At 44.9% G+C, this 20,414-nt stretch overlaps 1 protein-coding gene across 3 annotated transcripts in view; it reads left to right on the top strand.

The window, feature by feature from the left end:
• The window catches only part of plcb3 (phospholipase C, beta 3 (phosphatidylinositol-specific)), an 86,591-nt gene that overhangs the window by 57,931 nt on the left and 8,246 nt on the right, over nt 1-20,414 (top strand). For 2 of the 3 annotated variants that reach the window (XM_079579570.1, XM_079579569.1), the window contains exons 11-24: nt 365-522; nt 2,165-2,247; nt 2,333-2,417; nt 4,895-5,042; nt 6,355-6,456; nt 7,511-7,581; nt 9,467-9,563; nt 9,725-9,809; nt 11,903-12,027; nt 12,908-13,062; nt 13,521-13,682; nt 17,535-17,634; nt 17,707-17,811; nt 18,934-19,025. In XM_079579570.1, coding sequence (XP_079435696.1) covers nt 365-522; nt 2,165-2,247; nt 2,333-2,417; nt 4,895-5,042; nt 6,355-6,456; nt 7,511-7,581; nt 9,467-9,563; nt 9,725-9,809; nt 11,903-12,027; nt 12,908-13,062; nt 13,521-13,682; nt 17,535-17,634; nt 17,707-17,811; nt 18,934-19,025 — 1,568 coding nt within the window. The remainder of the gene's footprint in view (nt 1-364; nt 523-2,164; nt 2,248-2,332; nt 2,418-4,894; nt 5,043-6,354; nt 6,457-7,510; nt 7,582-9,466; nt 9,564-9,724; nt 9,810-11,902; nt 12,028-12,907; nt 13,063-13,520; nt 13,683-17,534; nt 17,635-17,706; nt 17,812-18,933; nt 19,026-20,414) is intronic. The other variant, XM_079579571.1, reaches the window with a different exon arrangement.

Below are 20,414 nucleotides of genomic sequence, written 5' to 3'. Positions count from 1 at the left end.
TGGATCCATACGCCTTTTTCCAGCTTGAAAAACATTTCATTTGTACTGTTGGCCTTGACAGTTTTTTGTGTCAAATTAGATTTTTATCGGTTTGGGATCTGGACTCAAAACCATAAAAACAGAAGAAGTTATAGTGCTACAACATTACCCATTGTTATCCCTTGATATCTTATCAGTACTGGTATTATGTATTATTGACTATGCTGTGGTAGGAAATATATAGACTGTTGACAAAATTAGAAATGCCCCGAATTTCTTTAACAAACTGAACCAGGTGAAGCTCACCTGAATATTAAACTAAATAAAATTGGAAGCTATTGCAACCCTATCTTTGAGTCTCCTCCCTGTGTTTTCTGTGGGGCAGTGGGGCAGCTGACCGGGCTCTCCTCGGTGGAGATGTACCGGCAGGTCCTCCTGACTGGCTGCCGCTGTGTGGAGCTGGACTGCTGGAAGGGCCGCCCCCCAGACGAAGAGCCCTACATCACCCATGGCTTCACCATGACCACTGAGATCTCCTTCAAGGTCAGCAGCACACAAAACACATGTGTGTATTAGTGTTGTCCCAACACAAAATGTTGTCTTTATTCAGGATTTTAGTAAAATTAGAGAGCTCTTTAGCTTGTTTAAAGGTTTTGCCTGCAGTGCATGTAGTGCTTGTAGAGTAGTAGAGTAACATCAGCAGTCAGATAATCCTGTGCTACGTTCACACCACACACTTCTCAAGCGTCAAAATCACACTCAGTGTTGGACGCTTGTGCTTATTCAGTGATGCTAACTATGTTAAGATCGGCAACGGCCAATTTTTGTTTAAACATGAGCAATAAACTTCCAAATCAACACGCCCAGCTCAGTGTGTGATCATTGTTCAACGGTTGCTTTATGTAGACGGGGGTTTTATTGACATTATTAGTGGATCTTTCAAGTTTTCACATGATCGAGATCAGATCTTTAGCTTGTAGCATCAGCTTTCTCCAATGGTAATGCTCCGAGCATTTTCAAGGCCCAACACATTCCCAGAATAGATCCAGTCACACTTTTAATCCTGGGTGTTTAGGTACAAGAAACAGTAATGTGTGTCTTTGTAAAAGTCCCAGAGCTGCTGTAGCTCCGGTTCACAACACGATGAAGCTAATCCTCCATGACTGCTTACATCCACGGGGACTCCGCTGCTACGTCTCTGTTGGAGAAAACTCCTGATTGGGCGACGTGTCGCGAATTTCACCAAAAGTTCAACAATCCCAACTCTCATAGCGAGGCAAAAAGTCCAAAATTTAAAGGGGGGCCGATACATATGCAACCCACTGTGCGTCCAGTATGATGTGGGTTTATGCAACACATCTTCATCACTACAGAACAAAGCATTGACTGTGAATTAACACTGATGACCATTTGTGTAATTGGAATTGAAATAACATGATCCATATTCAGATAAGAACAGCAGGTCTGTCACATTTACTGCTTTCATCAATAATGAGTGCATTGATCACCCCATGTGTCATTCTGTTTACAAGCTGCAACGTGTGAAGCGTGTACCATTTAGAATAAGTACATTCAATCCAAATAAAATAAAATAGGACTTTCCTGATGGGAATTCTCCCTTATTATTTTACTCACTGCTGGCTGTGAGTTATAAACAAATGTTCTACATTGTGTAATGGGGACACACATTATCCACTGAAAAAATCTCTATCTGTTCCGGATTTTATGGTGTCATTGCAGGTAAAAAAACAAAGGTAGGTCTATAATACTCCCTGTAGAACCTGGAGTGGTTGTTTACCTTCTGTCGCAGGTTTGAGTAATCATGTTTACTTTGGTTTGGTTTTATGATTGGGGCTGATCAGGACTCTGTAGTGTCAATCACGGAGGGGAGAACCCTGGACAAGCAGCTCTCTGTGATGGACAACAGTGACCACGCCCTGCATGAGCTGGTGATGGGGCAGAGGAGCACCTTCAGTGAGAAGCTGCTCTCGCTCTCCTGCTTAAAGGATAGAGGGGGCTACCCCAAAGAATGTTTTTAGCCTCAATAATGCAGGATATATTCAGTGCCTATAAAGATGAAGTGAAGACAAGCCTGCCACTGTTGTTAACCGGGGACAGTTACAATAATTGTATACAGAAGGACCTAAAATCTCATTTCCTCTCTTTCTATCTTTACGATTCTTAGGAAGTGATCGAGGCCATAGCAGAGTCTGCTTTCAAGACGTCTCCTTGGCCTCTTATCCTCTCCTTTGAAAACCATGTGGACTCGTAAGTGCATAAGATATGGTGGCTATGTAACAAATGAAAAAGTACAGTATTTTTCCAATACTTTATGTATCCGTGTATTTGCCAGGGCCAAACAGCAGGCAAAGATGGCCGAATATTGCAGGACCATTTTTGGAGACGCGCTTCTGATCGACCCTCTGGAGAAATACCCGGTACATCTAACATTTTATTGTAGCTGAAAATAGGCTTTTAACCACAATAAGTTTTATCTTTTTTAAGGGACAATGTACAAAGACATTAAAGCAGTACTGCAGGTGTCGTAGCATGTTGTGTTTTTTTACTCATTCATTGTCCGTGAGAGTAAATACTATGGTGACAGAAAAAGAAAAGGGAGACAGGGATATTGTACATCCAATTACAAAATTAAGATATGTGTTATGTTTTTTTTAATATATTAGCTAGTTTGCATCTGAAGTCACTTGTTTTGACAATCAAGGATATACATTGAGGCCAAATTGTACATGGAAACTTCTCAATAATATGTTTCGTCCTTCCCATAGACTGAATAATATTGCATTGCTGGGAGCTAAGCCATCAGGAAATGGGGGCAGTATAAGGAAGTTCTTTGCTGTAATGAACTTCCCACTGAAACTCTTGTACCTCTTTATGTCATTATTGAACACAGGCTTGTCATTCTAAACTCTACGTGTCTGTTTTAGTACGCGCAACATCGTCCTATTTGTTTTCTTTCACTCTTTTAATTGATATTAACTGGCTCCAAAAACCTGCCAAACTATGTTGTGGGGGGAGCCACCCTCGATTAGTCTATCACTCTTTTACAGTGTGGTCAGTCCATATATTGTAAAAGCGGACATTTGTGAAAAAATACCGGTATCACTTTATTTTAAAGGTGCTTATTAAGTACCGTATTTTCCGGACTATAAGACACACCAGCCATTAAATATGGAGGACCATGGCTGCCAAAACAATAAATATATTTATAAATAAATGAATAAAATAAAGATCAAATTTGCAAAGAAATGCATGCATTTATTATAAGTGCATTTATTTATTTATGTATTTATTTATATATTTATTTTTGTATTTATTTATTTTTGTGTTTATTTATTTCTGAATCTATCTATTTATTTATTTATTTATTTCTGTATTCATTTATTTATTTCTGTATTTATTTCTGTATTTCTCTTAATGTATGCAAATCATGGGGCGGGTCTTGAGGCCGCTGCTGTAAGCTCATTGGTTAATCTTTCTTCATGCACACAGACTGCACACAGACACTGCCAAACATGAGCTCTGCTTCAGTCTATTGACGGTGGCACAGATAGTAGAGCGGGTCATCTTGTGACCAGCGGTTCGAATCCTGCAGGGGCACACTGTCGTTGGGTCCTTGGGCAAGACACTTCACCTGCCTTGCCCCCAGTGTCTGCGTACATTGGTGTATGAATGGGTGAGCGGATCCTTGCTGGAAAGCTCTTTGAGTGCCTAATGAAGGTGGAAAAAACCCTAGACTAAAGCAGAGTTCATGTTTGGCAGTGTCTGTGCTGGAGGCGGGATTCAAACCCTTGACCTTCTGATGGTGAGACTTCCCGCTCTACCCACTGCACCACTGACGCCTTTGTACCCTCAAAGAGCTTTCCAGCAAGGATCCGCTCACCCATTCACACAGTCATTCATACACCAATGGACGCAGACACTGGGGGCAAGGCAGGTGAAGTGTCTTGCCCAAGGACCCAACAACAGTGTGCCCCTGCAGGAGTCGAACCGCTGGTCACAAGATGACCCGCTACTATCTGTGCCACTGTCAATAGACTGAAGCAGAGCTCATGTTTGGCAGTGTCTGTGCTGGATAAGGCGTCTGAAATCAGTCTGTGTGCATGAAGAATGATGAACCAATGAGCTTACAGCAGCGGCCTCAAGACCCGCCCCATGATTTGCATACATTAAGAGAAATACAGAAATAAATGAATGAATACAGAAATAAATAAATACAAAAATAAATAAATATATAAATAAATAAATGCTAATTAACAGGCTGAGTAGGCGTATGCTATGCTAAGGTAACACACATGATGCATAAACAGCTGTTTCTGTTTCTTAACATTGTTAACGTCACAGAAACAGTTCAGATAACTGGCATAAAGAACATACCACTGCACTGTTGACAAACCTCTTCCAACAGCATGGTTTTCAAGCTCTCAAGGCCTGCACTGCCCTCTAGCGGCATGTGAAATTATATATTTGAATAAAACTTTTTTAAGAATTCACATATTAGTCGCTCCGGAGTACAAGACCCCTGCCAAGCTATGAAAAAAGTGTGACTTATAGTCCGGGAAATACGGTATTATTAAGGTATTTATACGCATTAGTAATCTACTTAGGGTTAAGCTCATTGTTGTTTACATTACCATGACAGTGCTGCTCCATGAAAGTTGTGAAATGTGCTTATAAACTCATCCCAGTGGAGGATTGTTATGTCAGAAATACATTAGGTATGTTAATAAGTTTGGACTGGAACTAGCAATTTAGATTACATATTTTTCTCGTGTCATGGGTTTTCTCAAAAACATCAGGTGTAGGGCCAGTTATTTCTTCCCACACTGATAAAGTGACCAGAAAGTGAAAGGCCTTTGATTGCTTTAACATGGTTTGGCACACTTTTGTGATCCAGCTAGTGCCCGGGCAGCCTCTCCCCTCTCCCCAAGAACTCATGGGTAAAATCCTCATCAAGAATAAGAAGAAGCACTACCACCACCGACCGTCCAGCAGCGGCAGCATCCGGCGCAGGGAGGTGGATGAGCAGTCTCCACCGGCTAACGGTAATCACACAAGGGCCACTGGGAGCTCCTTTGCTGGACTCACTGGTTCTTTAACAGTCACAGATGGGGTTCTGGCATAGTATTAGGTGACACACTAAGGTTAATATAGCGCAAAGTCTTCCATCTGACAGATATTTACACATATTTAACTAAAACTAACCCGCATGGTAACTCACCAAACATCAGCCAGTAAAATAAAAAACAGATGTAATGTCCGCAGCAGAAGGAAGGGTGTGCTGGGCATTACTGTAATGGAAGTGCGAGCTCATGATATGGATGAGATTATTTATGCCTCTTGACTGAGGTGAGGGACCAGAGCATCAGAACAAGGAAGTGTACATAACATAAAATGTATTCAAACTTGGTTTCATTTAGACACAGGTGCGTTGCCATGGATACGTTCATATTAGAGAAATAATCCATACCTGTCCATACCTCTTCGTTTATACAGCGTTTACAAAAATATCCAAAGTAATGACGTCATTTATCTGGAGGCGCAGACAGATATCTGTGTTTAGAAAAATATCCAAGTCTGTGTGGAATGTTTACAGTCCAGGGCATATCATATTGCTGGTGCATACTTTTTGAAGTATTGCTTTTGCGCTGCTGCTCTGGTTGCTGGGGCAGAAAAGACAAAAAAGTGTGGCCTCTGCAGGTAAGTTAGAACTGCATTTTATGCTTTATAATAAACCTTGGGGTGTTTTCGTTATAGCGCCAAACCTGCTCAGTGAGTGGCCTTAAATCTGAGTAGTAGTGCTGAGTACCATTAAACGCTACCAGTATGGTAAGTTTTGGTAGCCTCATAAAAGTATCTAAAGAAAAAAATAATAATACAGTTTTGACGCTGTTGGTCCTGGGATAACATTAAAGGAAGTGACTTTGTTGTTTCAGCTCAAATAAATGAGCCCCATTTTTGAACCCCATTTTTCTTTACCATTTTTTTGTTTTTACAATTTTTTTCCGTTATTTTTGCCAATCTCTCATTACTAATATTTTCTCTACCCCCTATTTTTACTTATTTTATTGCCACAGTTTCTCCCAGTTTCCCCCAAATGATTCCCCATTTTCAGCACATTTCTTGACATTGGAGATAATGTAAATGTGCAGATCTTCCACACATTATTGTTCTGTTTTCTGGTTCTGGATGACAAATATTTTAGTATAGGTATTGGGAAAAAAGTATCATTGAGGCATCGGTGTCGTAAACCAAGTATCGGTAAAGTAGCGGTGCCCAGCCCTTGTGGGGGTGAGTGGGGTGAGCATGCGGGAGTGGAAAAGAGCCTAAACTAAAGCCCTGTTTGTGTATGTGTAGACTGCCCTTTGACTGACAGCAATGGCAGCCAGTGTTTGTCCAATGGAGAGGAGAGGCTGGCTGAGAGGATGGTCAAAGACTCTGACCCTCGCAAGTCCATTGGTCAGTTAAAGACATGATGCGCAGGACCCACAAGCCACACACACGGATCACCCACACCTACTCTACAAAGACCAAATATCTTGATTTGAGAAAATTCCTGAGCAGTTTTCACTCATTTAGACTTTTTTCCTGATCGGACCAAGATCACTTGCCAATGGGACAAGTGCAATTTTCAAACCCCATTGTTAAATAAATCAATCTGAAAAACAAAATGTTTAATCTCAGAATTGTTATTCAAATTATTATGCTATGAGACATTTGAAGTTTTTTTTTTGGAGATGCTTGCTCTCTGCAAAGTGCGTGCTAATGATCTCATCCCTGCGAGAAGAATTGGGAGCTAAAGGCCCATCTCACTGGAGAGAGCTGACTAGAGTTGCCGCGAGTCACAGCGATGTCTCCAAACGTCCCCTGGCATTAAGGCGAGTCTCCAGGTGGTCTTGGTGTAAACAAACAGGTTTGATTTCAGCGGAGTCTCTGCATGGTCTCCGAGTGGTCTCTGTGATCTCAAGCAGCTGTGGCAATGTTACGATCACTACATGTTGTCCTCAACCTGTGAGACGTTTCTGTGACTCTAAATGTCTCCAAGACCTGTCGGATGCCAAGGAGATCTCAAAGAGTTGTATAGACTATTTCCATTCCCCTGAAATCGAACCTACCTGGAGACTCGCCTTATCTCCAGGGGACCTCTCAGAGACATCTCTGGGACCAGCGGCAACTCTTGTCTCCAACTAGTCTCCTGGCCGATGAGATATAGGCCCTTAAGGAATCCATTAGGAAAATTATATATGAGTTTTCATTTCCCTTTTACTGTTTGAAAACAGGAAACAGGAAATCAAGTACAGAACTCTTAGTTATTTTACTTTTACCTGCCTTCCGTGCATATATATTTTATTCCCTGTAAAACATGAAATACCAATGCTCATGACTCCAAAAGTGACTCCAAAAATAAACAAACGAATAATGCACATCCTGCACATTGTGTCTTTACTAAATATAAACCTACATTATTTAACATGGCAGAATCTTTGGTGTTGATGTGTGTTTCCCGCTGCAGGAGGGGAGGGGGAGAGTGAGGAAGACGAGGAGGAGCCCCTGACCGAGCTGAAGAAGCCCAACTCCGACGAGGTCAGTACTGCCCCCTGTGGGCTGAGGACAGTCCCAGTGGCAGTTAAGATAATTAAATGACCAACTGCAAGAACTCTGTTTATGACTTGGAACTTTCCACCGACTGCTCGGCTCCAGGGCTGCTTGTGCTCGCATGTCCTGAGTGACGCTGTCGTGGAAACGAGGAGCGTGTGGGAGTGTGGGGGCAGAGGAGCTTTAAATATATGGAAGCAACAGAAACATGTCCTAGAGCCTTTTCAGTAACATGTGACTGTAAACCAATCTGACTGTCACTTACTGCTGAGCAAAACCCTCAACTGCCCGACACTGTAAAACGTGAAGGACAAACATTTTTAAAGAGGACACGAGACAAAGGTGTCATTTCTTTTATTTCAGAGTTCTTTTAGTTTTTCCTTCTTTTCAATGTTTAATTTGGATATTGCTCATTGATAATCAGGTAAAAAGGGGGACAAAAGCGAACTCTTACGCTTAACACATTAAGTGCCGCGCTGTTTTGGGGATTTAGCTGGAGAGTGCCAGCAATTCAGACCATATTTCATGATATTTGTAGCACCACAGCGTATTCTATGTTATATATGTTATGTTATGTGGCTCGTTTGAAAGAGAGAATCTAAGCTCTCTGTAGGTGAAAACAGTTTAATTCTACGTGCTCTCTCCTCTGCTCCTCCTCTCTCCTCCTCTCTCCTCCTCTCTCCACCTCTCTCCACCTCTCTCCACCTCTCTCCTCCTCTCTCCTCCTCTCTCCACCTCTCTCCTCCTCTCTCCACCTCTCTCCACCTCTCTCCTCCTCTCTCCACCTCTCTCCTCCTCTCTCCACCTCTCTCCTCCTCTCTCCACCTCTCTCCACCTCTCTCCACCTCTCTCCTCCTCTCTCCACCTCTCTCCTCCTCTCTCCACCTCTCTCCACCTCTCTCCACCTCTCTCCTCCTCTCTCCTCCTCTCTCCTCCTCTCTCCTCCTCTCTGCTCCTCTCTGCTCCTCTCTCCTCCTCTCTCCACCTCTCTCCTCCTCTCTCCTCCTCTCTCCTCCTCTCTCCTCTCTCCACCTCTCTCCACCTCTCTCCTCCTCTCTCCTCCTCTCTCCACCTCTCTCCACCTCTCTCCTCCTCTCTCCTCCTCTCTCCACCTCTCTCCACCTCTCTCCACCCCTCTCCTCCTCTCCATTGTTGACACATTTTGAAACACGCGTGTTATCTATCTCATCTCATGGCGTCTGCATTTAAACAGCCTGCTTCTCGGATTGAAGACTTTAACAGGATGTTTCTCAGCCGTCCTTGGACCAATTTAGACCATTTAAAAACTCAGAGTAACGTTAAAATCTGAACTGTTTCGATTTGTCCATGGGAAGTCTGTTCGCCTGTTCGCTACGTAACACCACGCCCCCTCGAACAAAAAAGAAGAAGAAAAGAAACGCAAATATACATGAAATGTCCAGATCTTTACAAGATTTTACGTTTTACAAGATTTGATCGTCATTTATTTCACTTCTGTTCATCACAGAGCTACCAAAGTCACACATAAGGTGTATTAGAGTGTCTAGTTTCGTAATAAAAAAAAATGTCTAAATAACAAATGAAAGATGGTCCAGATGTGCCCGTCAAACAAAAAGACGTTTTCACAGGCTAACTGGTAAGCAGCTGTAGAAGCTGATCCCACGTTCAACCTAGAGCCAAAACATCCCACAACTGACCCCAATCCAAAAGACAAACAAAAATATGACAAATGGGACTTGGGCTGTGAGTTCCCTCCTCTGTGAGACAGGAGAGGCAAAGGCAGTAAAGCCTGAGGTCATAAACGTCCTTGCTATTTCTCTTGTAAATTCAGTGGAGTGTTTTTCTCTCCGTCTGCAACAGTGGAATAGAGACAGGACTGGGCTCTGTGTTTCAGGGCACGGCCAGCAGCGAGGTCAATGCCACCGAGGAGATGTCCACTCTGGTCAACTACATCGAACCGGTCAAGTTTAAGAGCTTCGAGGTGGCAAACAGTGAGTGTCTATCTGCACGGCATACAGGCAACACAGACAGATGTTTTCTTTAATCTCCCCTGAAGGAATTAAACTTTAATTTGGAGAAAAGCGTTTGAAAGATTTGTCACTTTACAGCAGTGAATCCTTGTTTAAATGCAAACCAAGCTCTTCTTTCACAGAGAGGAACAAGTTCTATGAGATGTCATCATTTGTGGAAACCAAGGCCATGGACACCCTGAAGAACTCCCCTGTGAAGTTTGTGGAGTATCCTTCAAGAATTCACTTCAAATTATCGAATAATTAAGGGCTCACATTCAAAAATGAAGGGCATAAAGAATCAGTGTGTAAACAGAGAGGAGAATCAGTGTGTAAACAGAGGAGAATCAGTTTGCAAACAGAGAGGAGAATCAGTGTGTAAACAGAGAGGAGACTCGGTGTGTAAACAGAGGAGAATCAGTGTGTAAACAGAGAGGAGAATCAGTGTGTAAACAGAGAGGAGACTCAGTGTGTAAACAGAGAGGAGAATCAGTGTGTAAACAGAGAGGAGAATCAGTGTGTAAACAGAGAGGAGAATCAGTGTGTAAACAGAGAGGAGACTCAGTGTGTAAACAGAGAGGAGAATCAGTGTGTAAACAGAGAGGAGACTCAGTGTGTAAACAGAGAGGAGACTCAGTGTGTAAACAGAGAGGAGACTCAGTGTGTAAACAGAGAGGAGACTCAGTGTGTAAACAGAGAGGAGACTCGGTGTGTAAACAGAGAGGAGACTCGGTGTGTAAACAGAGAGGTGACTCGGTGTGTAAACAGAGAGGAGAATCGGTGTGTAAACAGAGAGGAGACTCAGTGTGTAAACAAAGGAGAATCAGTGTGTAAACAGAGAGGAGAATCGGTGTGTAAACAGAGAGGAGACTCAGTGTGTAAACAGAGAGGAGACTCAGTGTGTAAACAGAGAGGAGACTCAGTGTGTAAACAGAGGAGAATCAGTGTGTAAACAGAGAGGAGACTTAGTGTGTAAACAGAGGAGAATCAGTGTGTAAACAGAGAGGAGAATCAGTGTGTAAACAGAGAGGAGACTCAGTGTGTAAACCGAGAGGAGACTCAGTGTGTAAACAGAGGAGAATCAGTGTGTAAACAGAGAGGAGACTCAGTGTGTAAACAGAGGAGACTCAGTGTGTAAACAGAGGAGAATCAGTGTGTAAACAGAGAGGAGACTCAGTGTGTAAACAGAGGAGAATCAGTGTGTAAACATAGAGGAGACTCAGTGTGTAAACAGAGGAGAATCAGTGTGTAAACAGAGAGGAGACTCAGTGTGTAAACAGAGAGGAGACTCAGTGTGTAAACAGAGGAGAATCAGTGTGTAAACAGAGAGGAGACTCAGTGTGTAAACAGAGAGGAGACTCAGTGTGTAAACAGAGAGGAGACTCAGTGTGTAAACAGAGAGGAGAATCAGTGTGTAAACAGAGAGGAGAATCAGTGTGTAAACAGAGAGGAGACTCAGTGTGTAAACGGAGAGGAGAATCAGTGTGTAAACGGAGAGGAGAATCAGTGTGTAAACAGAGAGGAGAATCAGTGTGTAAACAGAGAGGAGAATCAGTGTGTAAACAGAGAGGAGACTCAGTGTGTAAACAGAGAGGAGACTCAGTGTGTAAACAGAGAGGAGACTCAGTGTGTAAACAGAGAGGAGACTCAGTGTGTAAACAGAGAGGAGAATCAGTGTGTAAACAGAGAGGAGAATCAGTGTGTAAACAGAGAGGAGACTCAGTGTGTAAACAGAGAGGAGACTCGGTGTGTAAACAGAGAGGTGACTCGGTGTGTAAACAGAGAGGAGAATCGGTGTGTAAACAGAGGAGAATCAGTGTGTAAACAGAGAGGAGACTCAGTGTGTAAACAGAGAGGAGACTCAGTGTGTAAACAGAGAGGAGACTCAGTGTGTAAACAGAGAGGAGACTCAGTGTGTAAACAGAGAGGAGACTCAGTGTGTAAACAGAGAGGAGACTCAGTGTGTAAACAGAGAGGAGACTCAGTGTGTAAACAGAGAGGAGAATCAGTGTGTAAACAGAGAGGAGACTCAGTGTGTAAACAGAGAGGAGACTCAGTGTGTAAACAGAGAGGAGAATCAGTGTGCTTGGGTTGGTGCGGGTCAGAAAAAAAGCCGACCCGCGCATCTCTAGTGTAAGGGCTTAATATCTACATAATAGAGCTATTGTAAAAATCCTATAAACAGTAATAGTAATCCGACTTTGATCTGATATATTATGATATAATAAATACAGCAAAGAAAACTGCAAATATTCTGCTAGAATATAAATAACCATTTATCACCACTTTGGCACCCTTTAGTCCCTAACAGCCTCTTTCAGATACAACAAGAACCAGCTGAGTCGAATCTACCCCAAAGGCACCAGGGTGGACAGCTCCAACTACACGCCTCAGCTCTTCTGGAACGTCGGCTGCCAGATGGCGACGCTAAACTTCCAGACTTTAGGTAAGACACTGACTTTTTGTTATAAACTACTCCTGATACATTGTACCTTTCGAATTTAGTAAAATGTAATGTGTTAAGTGACATTGTGTAATAACATTTACCTAAGGGGGATAGATACACGATATGTGTTATTAGTATGGAGGTATATAATGTAATAAGACATAATAAGTAGTGCCTTTCACTTGTATACTTGTATTGCGCTTTACAAGCCTGTATTACCAAGTTTCTGAAAATGCTACACTGTCGTCATTATTCATTCACGCCATACTCGGTGGTGTTAAGCTACTATTGTAGCCACACCTGCTCTGGGGAACTGACAGAAGCAAGGCAACCAGTCTGCGCCATCGGCCCCTCCGACCACCACCAACCACTCACTGACTACATTCACCCAGGCTTCCTGGTGTTACCAAACGGTCTCCCATCCAAGTACCGACCAGGCCCTTGCTGCTTAGTGTCCGATATCTGACGGGATCGGGCAGAGCAAAGGTGGTATGGCCACCTCATAAGACTAATACACATTATTCCATTGTGTATGTACTACATAGGTACAAATTAATACAGATTGTTAAGAAAGCAGATTGTACTAAATTTAGTTTGGTCCAATGTATCAAGGCAGTATAAAATAAAGTGTAACTAAGGATTCTTCTCTGATCATGGATTACTATGTATACTATAACTGCAAAGTCCACTCTATGGGATTGCAAATGAAAGCTTCTGCAATAAGTACCCTCCACTCTAGTCCACACTATTGCATATTAAAGGCTGGTTAGGCCAGACTAAAGTTGATGGATAGCTTTCAATGTCCAGAATGAAGCAAAGCTTTAGTGTCAGCACACTTGGTGCTGTTTCTCTTACCGTCAGCTTGTCTCTCTGTCTCCAGACCTGCCCATGCAGCTAAACATGGGTGTGTTCGAGTACAATGGCCACAGCGGGTACCTGCTCAAACCAGAGTTCATGAGGAGGATGGACAAGTGCTTTGACCCCTTCACTGAGGACACTGTGGATGGCATTGTGGCCAACACCATCAAGATCAGGGTGAGGAGCGCGGTACAGGCTGGGTCATAGCCCTTTTTATGACCCTTAAGTCTTTCAATAATCCAGGCTTTTAAAAGGCTTTCAGAGCCATACTACCTATCATTTAACCCAATAGGAATCCATTTTCATCTTTAAATTATCCTCATTTCATTTCATATACAAGCTGAAGAAGCATCTGAGGAGAGAGGTGAAACATCCTTATTCAACCGAGTCCAGTCGATATAATTGTTTCTGTGTTTCCTAGCAGTGGAACTCTTTACCTGAAAATCTTTTTCTAAATGCATTACGTACTATTTGCATATTTGAAGACACATTAAGCATAGTCAATAAAAATAAAGGGGACAACAATTATGACTATAAAGTCAATAAAATCCCTGTCGATTTTGGTTGTAGTTCTCTCAAAGTATTTTTGAAGTTGAATGGTGCCTGACAGTGTTAATGAACCTATGACTCTGCAGGTGCTGTCGGGACAGTTTCTGACAGATAAAAAGGTTGGTGTGTACGTGGAGGTGGACATGTTTGGACTGCCCACGGACACAAAGAGGAAGTACAGAACCAAAACATCCAATGGAAACTCACTGGACCCGGTGTGGGACGATGAGACTTTTGAGTTCAACAAGGTACCATGCCGCTTGCATGCTAAATACACTTAAGATAAGATAAGATAAACCTTTATTGATCTCACAAAGGAGAAATTCACTTGTTACAGTCGGCGTTCAAGAAGATCACTCAGAGTTAATAAAGTGCAGCTGATACAGAGATTATTGCACATGTTACTTCACAGTCTTATTGTACAGTCTGACAGCAGTGGGGATGAAGGCTTTGCGGTAGCGCTCCGTCCTGCACTGAGGGTGTCTCAGTCTGCCACTGAGAGAGCTGCTCAGCTCTTCTACAGTCCCGTGCAGTGGGTGGGAGGTGTTGTCCATGATGGAGGTGAGCTTGGCTAACACCCTCCTGTCCCTCACCTCCTCCACAGAGTCCAGGGGGCAGCCCAGGACGGAGCTGGCCCTCCTGACCAGCTTGTTCAGTCTGTTCTTGTCCCGCTCTGTGCTGCCTGGGGCCCAGCACACGGCAGCGTAGTGGAGAGCAGAGGCCACCACAGAGTCATAAAAAGTCCTGAGCAGAGGCCTGCTCACTCCGAAGGACCTCAGTCTCCTCAGAAGGTGGAGGCGACTTTGGCCCTTCTTGTACAGGGAGTTGGTGTTGTGGGACCAGTCCAGTTTATTGTTGAGGTGAACACCCAGGTACTTGAAACTGTCCACCTCCTCAATGTCCTCCCCCTGGATGTTCAGCGGTGTGTGCGGTAGTGGCTTCCTCGTGAAGTCGATCACCATCTCCTTCATCTTACTGATGTTCAAGCACAGGTGGTTGCGCTCACACCAGTCCACAAAGTCTAGGATGACTGACCGGTTCTCCAGGTCGTTCCCCTTAGACACACAGCCCACGATGGCGGAGTCGTCGGAGAACTTCTGGAGATGACAACTGTCCGTGTTGTATGTGAAGTCCGATGTGTAGATGGTGAAGAGAAACGGTGAGAGGACGGTGCTGCAGACGACCACCTCAGACTCACAGCTGCGCAGCCGCACATACTGTGGTCGGTCCGTGAGGTAGTCGATGGTCCATGCGGTGAGATGTTCATCCACTCCCGCGTCCTCCAGCCTCCCCCGCAGCAGCGCCGGCCTGATGGTGTTGAAGGCACTGGAGAAGTCAAAGAGCATGACCCTCACAGCGTTCCCGCCGTGCTCCAGGTGCATGAGCGCCCGCTCCGACAGGTAGATGACAGCGTCCTCCACTCCGATGTTGGGTCTGTAGGCAAACTGCAGCGGGTCCAGGGTGGGGCTCACCACAGAGCGGAGGTGGGTGAGGATGAGACGCTCCATTGTCTTCATCAGGTGGGAGGTCAGGGCGACTGGTCTGTAGTGGGCCGGTGCCCTGGCGTGCGCTGTTTTAGGAACCGGGATCAGGACAGGAGGTCTTCCACAGGACGTGGACCTTCTCCAAGCTGAGGCTCAGGTTGTAGATGTGGCAGAGGACCTCGGAGAGCTGGTCTGCGCAGGTCCTCAGCAGCCTGGGACTGATGCCATCTGGTCCTGCAGCTTTCCCCCGCTTCAGTCGCCTCAGCTCCCTCCTCACCTGGTCTGGTGTGATGGAGAGGGGGGAGTGAGGGGGGGACTGGTGTGGGGGTGGCCTGCCGGGGGTGGGGCAGGTGCTAGAGGAAGTCCGTATGGTGGGGGCTGGAGACGTGGGTGCAGGGGGGCTGGAAGCAGGTGAAGGTGGTCGGGGGAGGGGGGCAGTGTCCACTGGGCTGGAGACGTGTGAAGAGGAGGGAGTGGGGGAGAATCAAACCGGTTGAAATGTTCGTTGAATTCATCCGCCCCGCGCTGGTCTCCATCAGCTGTCCCTCTGGCACTCTGCCCAAAACCGGAGATGTTCTTCAGTCCCCTCCACACGTCCCGTGCGTTGCCCTGCGCCAGCTTCTGCTCCAGCTTCTCGCCATAGTCCTTCTTGGCCTTCCTGATCCTCCACTGGAGTTCATGCTGGACTCTCCTCTGCTCCTCTCTGTCCCCTGAGTTGAAAGCCCTTTTCTTTTGGTTCAGGAGGGCTTTAAGTTCAGGGGTCACCCAGGGGTGGTTGTTGGAGAAACACCGTACCTTCCGGGTTGGTACAGTGTTTTCCACACAGAAGTTGATGTAGTCTGTGATGCAGTGGGTCAGGCCGTCGATGTCATCTCCATGAGAGCTGCAGATCATGTTCCAGTCTGTGGTCTGGAAACAGTCCCTAAGTCTCTCTTCAGCCTCTTCACTCCACACTTTCACAGACCTCTTCTGTGCTGGCTCCCTTCGCACCTTGGGTGTGTAATCCGGCCGCAGTAGGACGAGATTGTGGTCTGAGCGTCCGAGCGGGGTGAGGGGGGCAGAGGTGTAAGCGCCCTTCACGTTAGCATACAGAAGGTCCAGGGTCTTATTGTTCCTTGTGTGGCACTTAACATACTGCGTGAGTGTGGGGATAGTGGCAGAAAGAGAGGCGTGATTAAAGTCACCGGTGATGAGCAGCAGGGCGCGGGGATGACGCATCTGGGTCTGGGTCACGGTACTGTGGATGCGCTCACAGGCTGCGGCGGCGTCAGCCGAGGGAGGGATATACAAGCACAACACGACCATGTGTGAAAACTCCCTCGGTAGATACCTAGGCCTCATGCTGACGACGATCATCTCCAGGTCCCGGGTGCATATCTGTTCTTTCACGTGTGCGTGTCCGGGGTGGCACCATCTCTCATTCACAAACACAGCTACTCCCCCGTCTTTCTTCTTCCCGCTCCCCTCCACACACCGGTCTGCGCGCGCCAGTTTAAATCCGTCCAGGGAAACCACAGAGTCCGGTGTATTCCCGTTCAGCCACGTCTCTGTAAAGCACATCAGTCCGCACTCCCGATAAGCCCTCTGATGGCGGGTCAGTGCGGCCAGCTCCTCAATCTTGTTCGAGATGGAGCGCACATTACCCAGGATGACGGAGGGTAGCCATCTTCTCCTCCTGCGTCCACCTCTGCAGCCTCTGCGTTTTCTGCGTATCTCGGCGGGGATCACCGGCCTCTCCACATGCATGAGAGCTGAGTCCTTGAGTCCAAGAAGCTGCTCCCGTGAATAAACAAGAGGACCGCGTGTGTCACCGTGGCAACAAGAACAGCAAGAAGGAGACGCGGATCTCAAAAGTGCCGAAGACATCACAAATAAAAGGGAGAAGTGCAACAAAAGCAGCTTCCCATGTGCACAAATGCACAATGTCTAGTCTACTTGAAGAAAATTTAAAAAAAACACGTCTATAAATAAAGCAACATGGACCCGATCTTGCGTTTGTAAACGTGGACTGTAGACTAGACTTTTACGTTGTCAGGGCGTGCTCTATAATAACGTTAGCTGCATACCTGGTGCAGTAAGTGGGTTGAACAGGGGCTGTACCTGGGCTGGACAGACACCCATGGCCAATAGCAAAGTTACTGTATAACAGCGGTCCCTGCCTGAGCCTTTTCTTCCAACAGACCAATGGTTTCCGCAGAGTGGGGGTGAGCGGGGGTGTGATCGGTATGGAGGGTGTGTGGGGACACGTGTTGGTGTTTTGATCATGTTTATGTAGCGTATAGAGACCCGCTCTTCAATACCAAAGCCTTCAATATTTCTAAGTCTTCAGTGTGATTTGTCTTAGTTACGTTTCCTTTTCTATACTCTGATAAGACACCATGCTGGAGCACCCTTGATTAATCTGACTTTAAATCACGGCTATTGGAAATATGTCGCTGCTTCGATGCCTTAACTCGGTCTTTGACAAGGGGGAGAATGTTGCAAAAGTGACTTTGTGCACTGACTTTGTCTATCATGGATAATTATCAATTTTCTCTTAGTCTTAGTCTCTTAGTTTCTTTATCTGACTATTAAAACAATGAAAGCTTGGCTTCAGCCGTCCTACTTTGTTTCTAGGTGGTTCTCCCAACACTGGCCTCTCTCAGGATCGCTGTGTTTGAGGAAAATGGCAAATTCATTGGTCATCGCATTCTCCCCGTCTCTGCCATCAGACCTGGTCAGTGCTTCCACCAAGCGTCCACAGACAACTGTGTGGAGCGAAATAACACTGTGCTCTGGTCATTGACAGGATACCGGTATATAAACCTCAAGAACGAACTGAACCAACCTCTGCTCCTGCCGTCTCTGCTGGTCTGCACTGAAGCCCACGACTACATCCCCAACGAGCACCTGGGTAACACGCTCTCCTCTTAACTCTCACATGAAATACAAACTTCTCAAACTTTCACACCATGTACCACCTCATGAAATATTTGACCTCCCATGTACCACCTCATGAAATATTTGACCTCCCATGTACCACCTCATGAAATATCTGACCTCCCATGTACCACCTCATGAAATATCTGACCTCCCATGTACCACCTCATGAAATATCTGACCTCCCATGTACCACCTCATGAAATATTTGACCTTCCATGTACCACCTTATGAAATATCGGACCTCCCATGTACCTTCTCATGAAATATCTGACCTTCCACGTACCACCTTATGAAATACCTGACCTTCCACGTACCACCTTATGAAATATCTGACCTTCCACGTACCACCTTATGAAATATCTGACCTTCCATGTACCACCTTATGAAATATCTGACCTTCCATGTATCGCCTTATGAAATATCTGACCTTCCGCGTACCACCTTATGAAATATCTGACCTTCCATGTACCACCTCATGAAATATTTGACCTCCCACGTACCACCTCATGAAATATCTGACCTTCCACGTACCACCTCATGAAATATCTGACCTTCCATGTACCACCTCATGAAATATCTGACCTTCCATGTACCACCTCATGAAATATCTGACCTTCCATGTACCACCTCATGAAATATTTGACCTTCCACGTACCACCTCATGAAATATCTGACCTTCCACATACCACCTCATGAAATATCTGACCTTCCATGTACCACCTCATGAAATATCTGACCTTCCATGTACCACCTTATGAAATATTTGACCTTCCATGTACCACCTCATGAAATATCTGACCTTCCATGTACCACCTTATGAAATATTTGACCTTCCACGTACCACCTTATGAAATATTTGACCTTCCATGTACCACCTCATGAAATATCTGATATCTGATATCTGATATCTTTGAGGTTAATGTTGCAGCCTCAAAGCCTCCCAAACTATCTCCAAGTCTGACTCAGGCGCAGGGAGGAGGGGCACACACACTCATGAGCTTGAGTAAAATAGCATTTGAATGTGGTTGGACAAAGAATTACTGAGGCACAATAAGAATGTAAAATGACATCTAATTTTGACATGTGCTTTTAGAATATGCCGAAGCCCTGATCAACCCGATCAAACATGTGAGTCAGCTGGACAAACGAGAGACCCAGCTGGCTGTTCTTTTGGACACATTGGAGGTGAACCTTATGGACACACACACACGCACGCACACGAGTGCACACAAACACATTTGATTAGCCGATGCCGACATGCAACGCTGATAGTTTTGGACAGTTTTTAAAAAGGTCTTGTCCATAATCCTGCGTATGAAGCTTCTAAACTGTAAAATGTGTCAGTGTTGAACTGCGACAGCAGGGGGCGCTGTGCGAGGGGCAGACGGCTGATTTATTCAGATTGCAGTCTGCAGATTCCAAAGCAAGAAGATGTACAAACTCTTTTGCTGTTTCTCAGCTCCTTTGAGTCCTAGAACGTTGTGCCGTGGGCAGCACGGTAGCGCAGCAACTAGCATTTGTGCTTTACAGCTAGAAGGTTCCGGGTTCAATTCACACCTGCACTGGGCCATTCTGTGTGGAATTTGCATGTTCTCTCCGTGTCTGCGTAGGTTTCCTCCAGGTACTCTGGTTTCCATTACAAAAAAACATGTACAATAGACCACGATGAATGAGAGATGTGTTTGAGAGTGCATGGGGGACGACGGACGACACTTTCGGTTACGGAAAGTGATAGAGACTTCCCATATCGGCCTTTAAGTGGCACAATATCGGCCAATAGCCAATATTGTAAAATACCCAAATATCAGCCTGAACATGAATAACAATTTGTTGATATTTGCAGTCACTATTTACAATTTTAGAGCTCATCAAATTAATGCCTTTAGCTTCAAGACAAACTTGCCAACCTTAACCTGTTATCGGTCAGCTTAGGGTTAGGGTTAGGGTTAGTAAGTAAGTAATTAACGGAAACATCGGCAAGTTTTTACATCCACCACAGCATCTTTAGAAACAATGATTATTATTGTCATTGTTATAAGTAAGATGATCTTCAGAGGAAATGAACAGGGACTGGAAGTGGTGGTGCTCACAACTATAGGTCAGCAGGACTAGCGTAGCCACATCCTGGTTGAACCGTCACTGTGACATAGTTTGGGTAAACCTCTGTAGTGTCACAAGATCTACAGTATGTAGAGTCAGACCGCAGCTCAAAGGCTTCTCCAGCACATCCCAGAGATGGGGGTTAAGGTCTGTTAAATCCTGACATCTTGTTGACATGTTGTTGACATGTTAAATCCTGACATCTTGGCAAATGCCCGTTACATCAGGGAAGATAAATTGTTCATTATATTTAGATTGTCAGCTCACCTCATTTTTGGCCTGATGATGGTACTTATTAATGGACAAGACCAGGTGGAGACAGTAGATACAACTACGACCCTGGGAGTTGTGTATGATTTCTTTTTTTATTTGTTGTTGTTATTATACACACACATATGAGTATATGCACTTAAGATGTGTAACTTATGTTACTCATTTGTGTTTTCGAGATATATACTACATTGCTCTATCTCT

The sequence above is a fragment of the Gobius niger genome, assembly GCF_951799975.1.
Source record: "Gobius niger genome assembly, chromosome: 21".
Classification (NCBI taxonomy): domain Eukaryota; kingdom Metazoa; phylum Chordata; class Actinopteri; order Gobiiformes; family Gobiidae; genus Gobius; species Gobius niger.
Note: the sequence above shows the minus strand (reverse complement) of the source record. Positions and strands in the feature narration are given on the sequence as shown.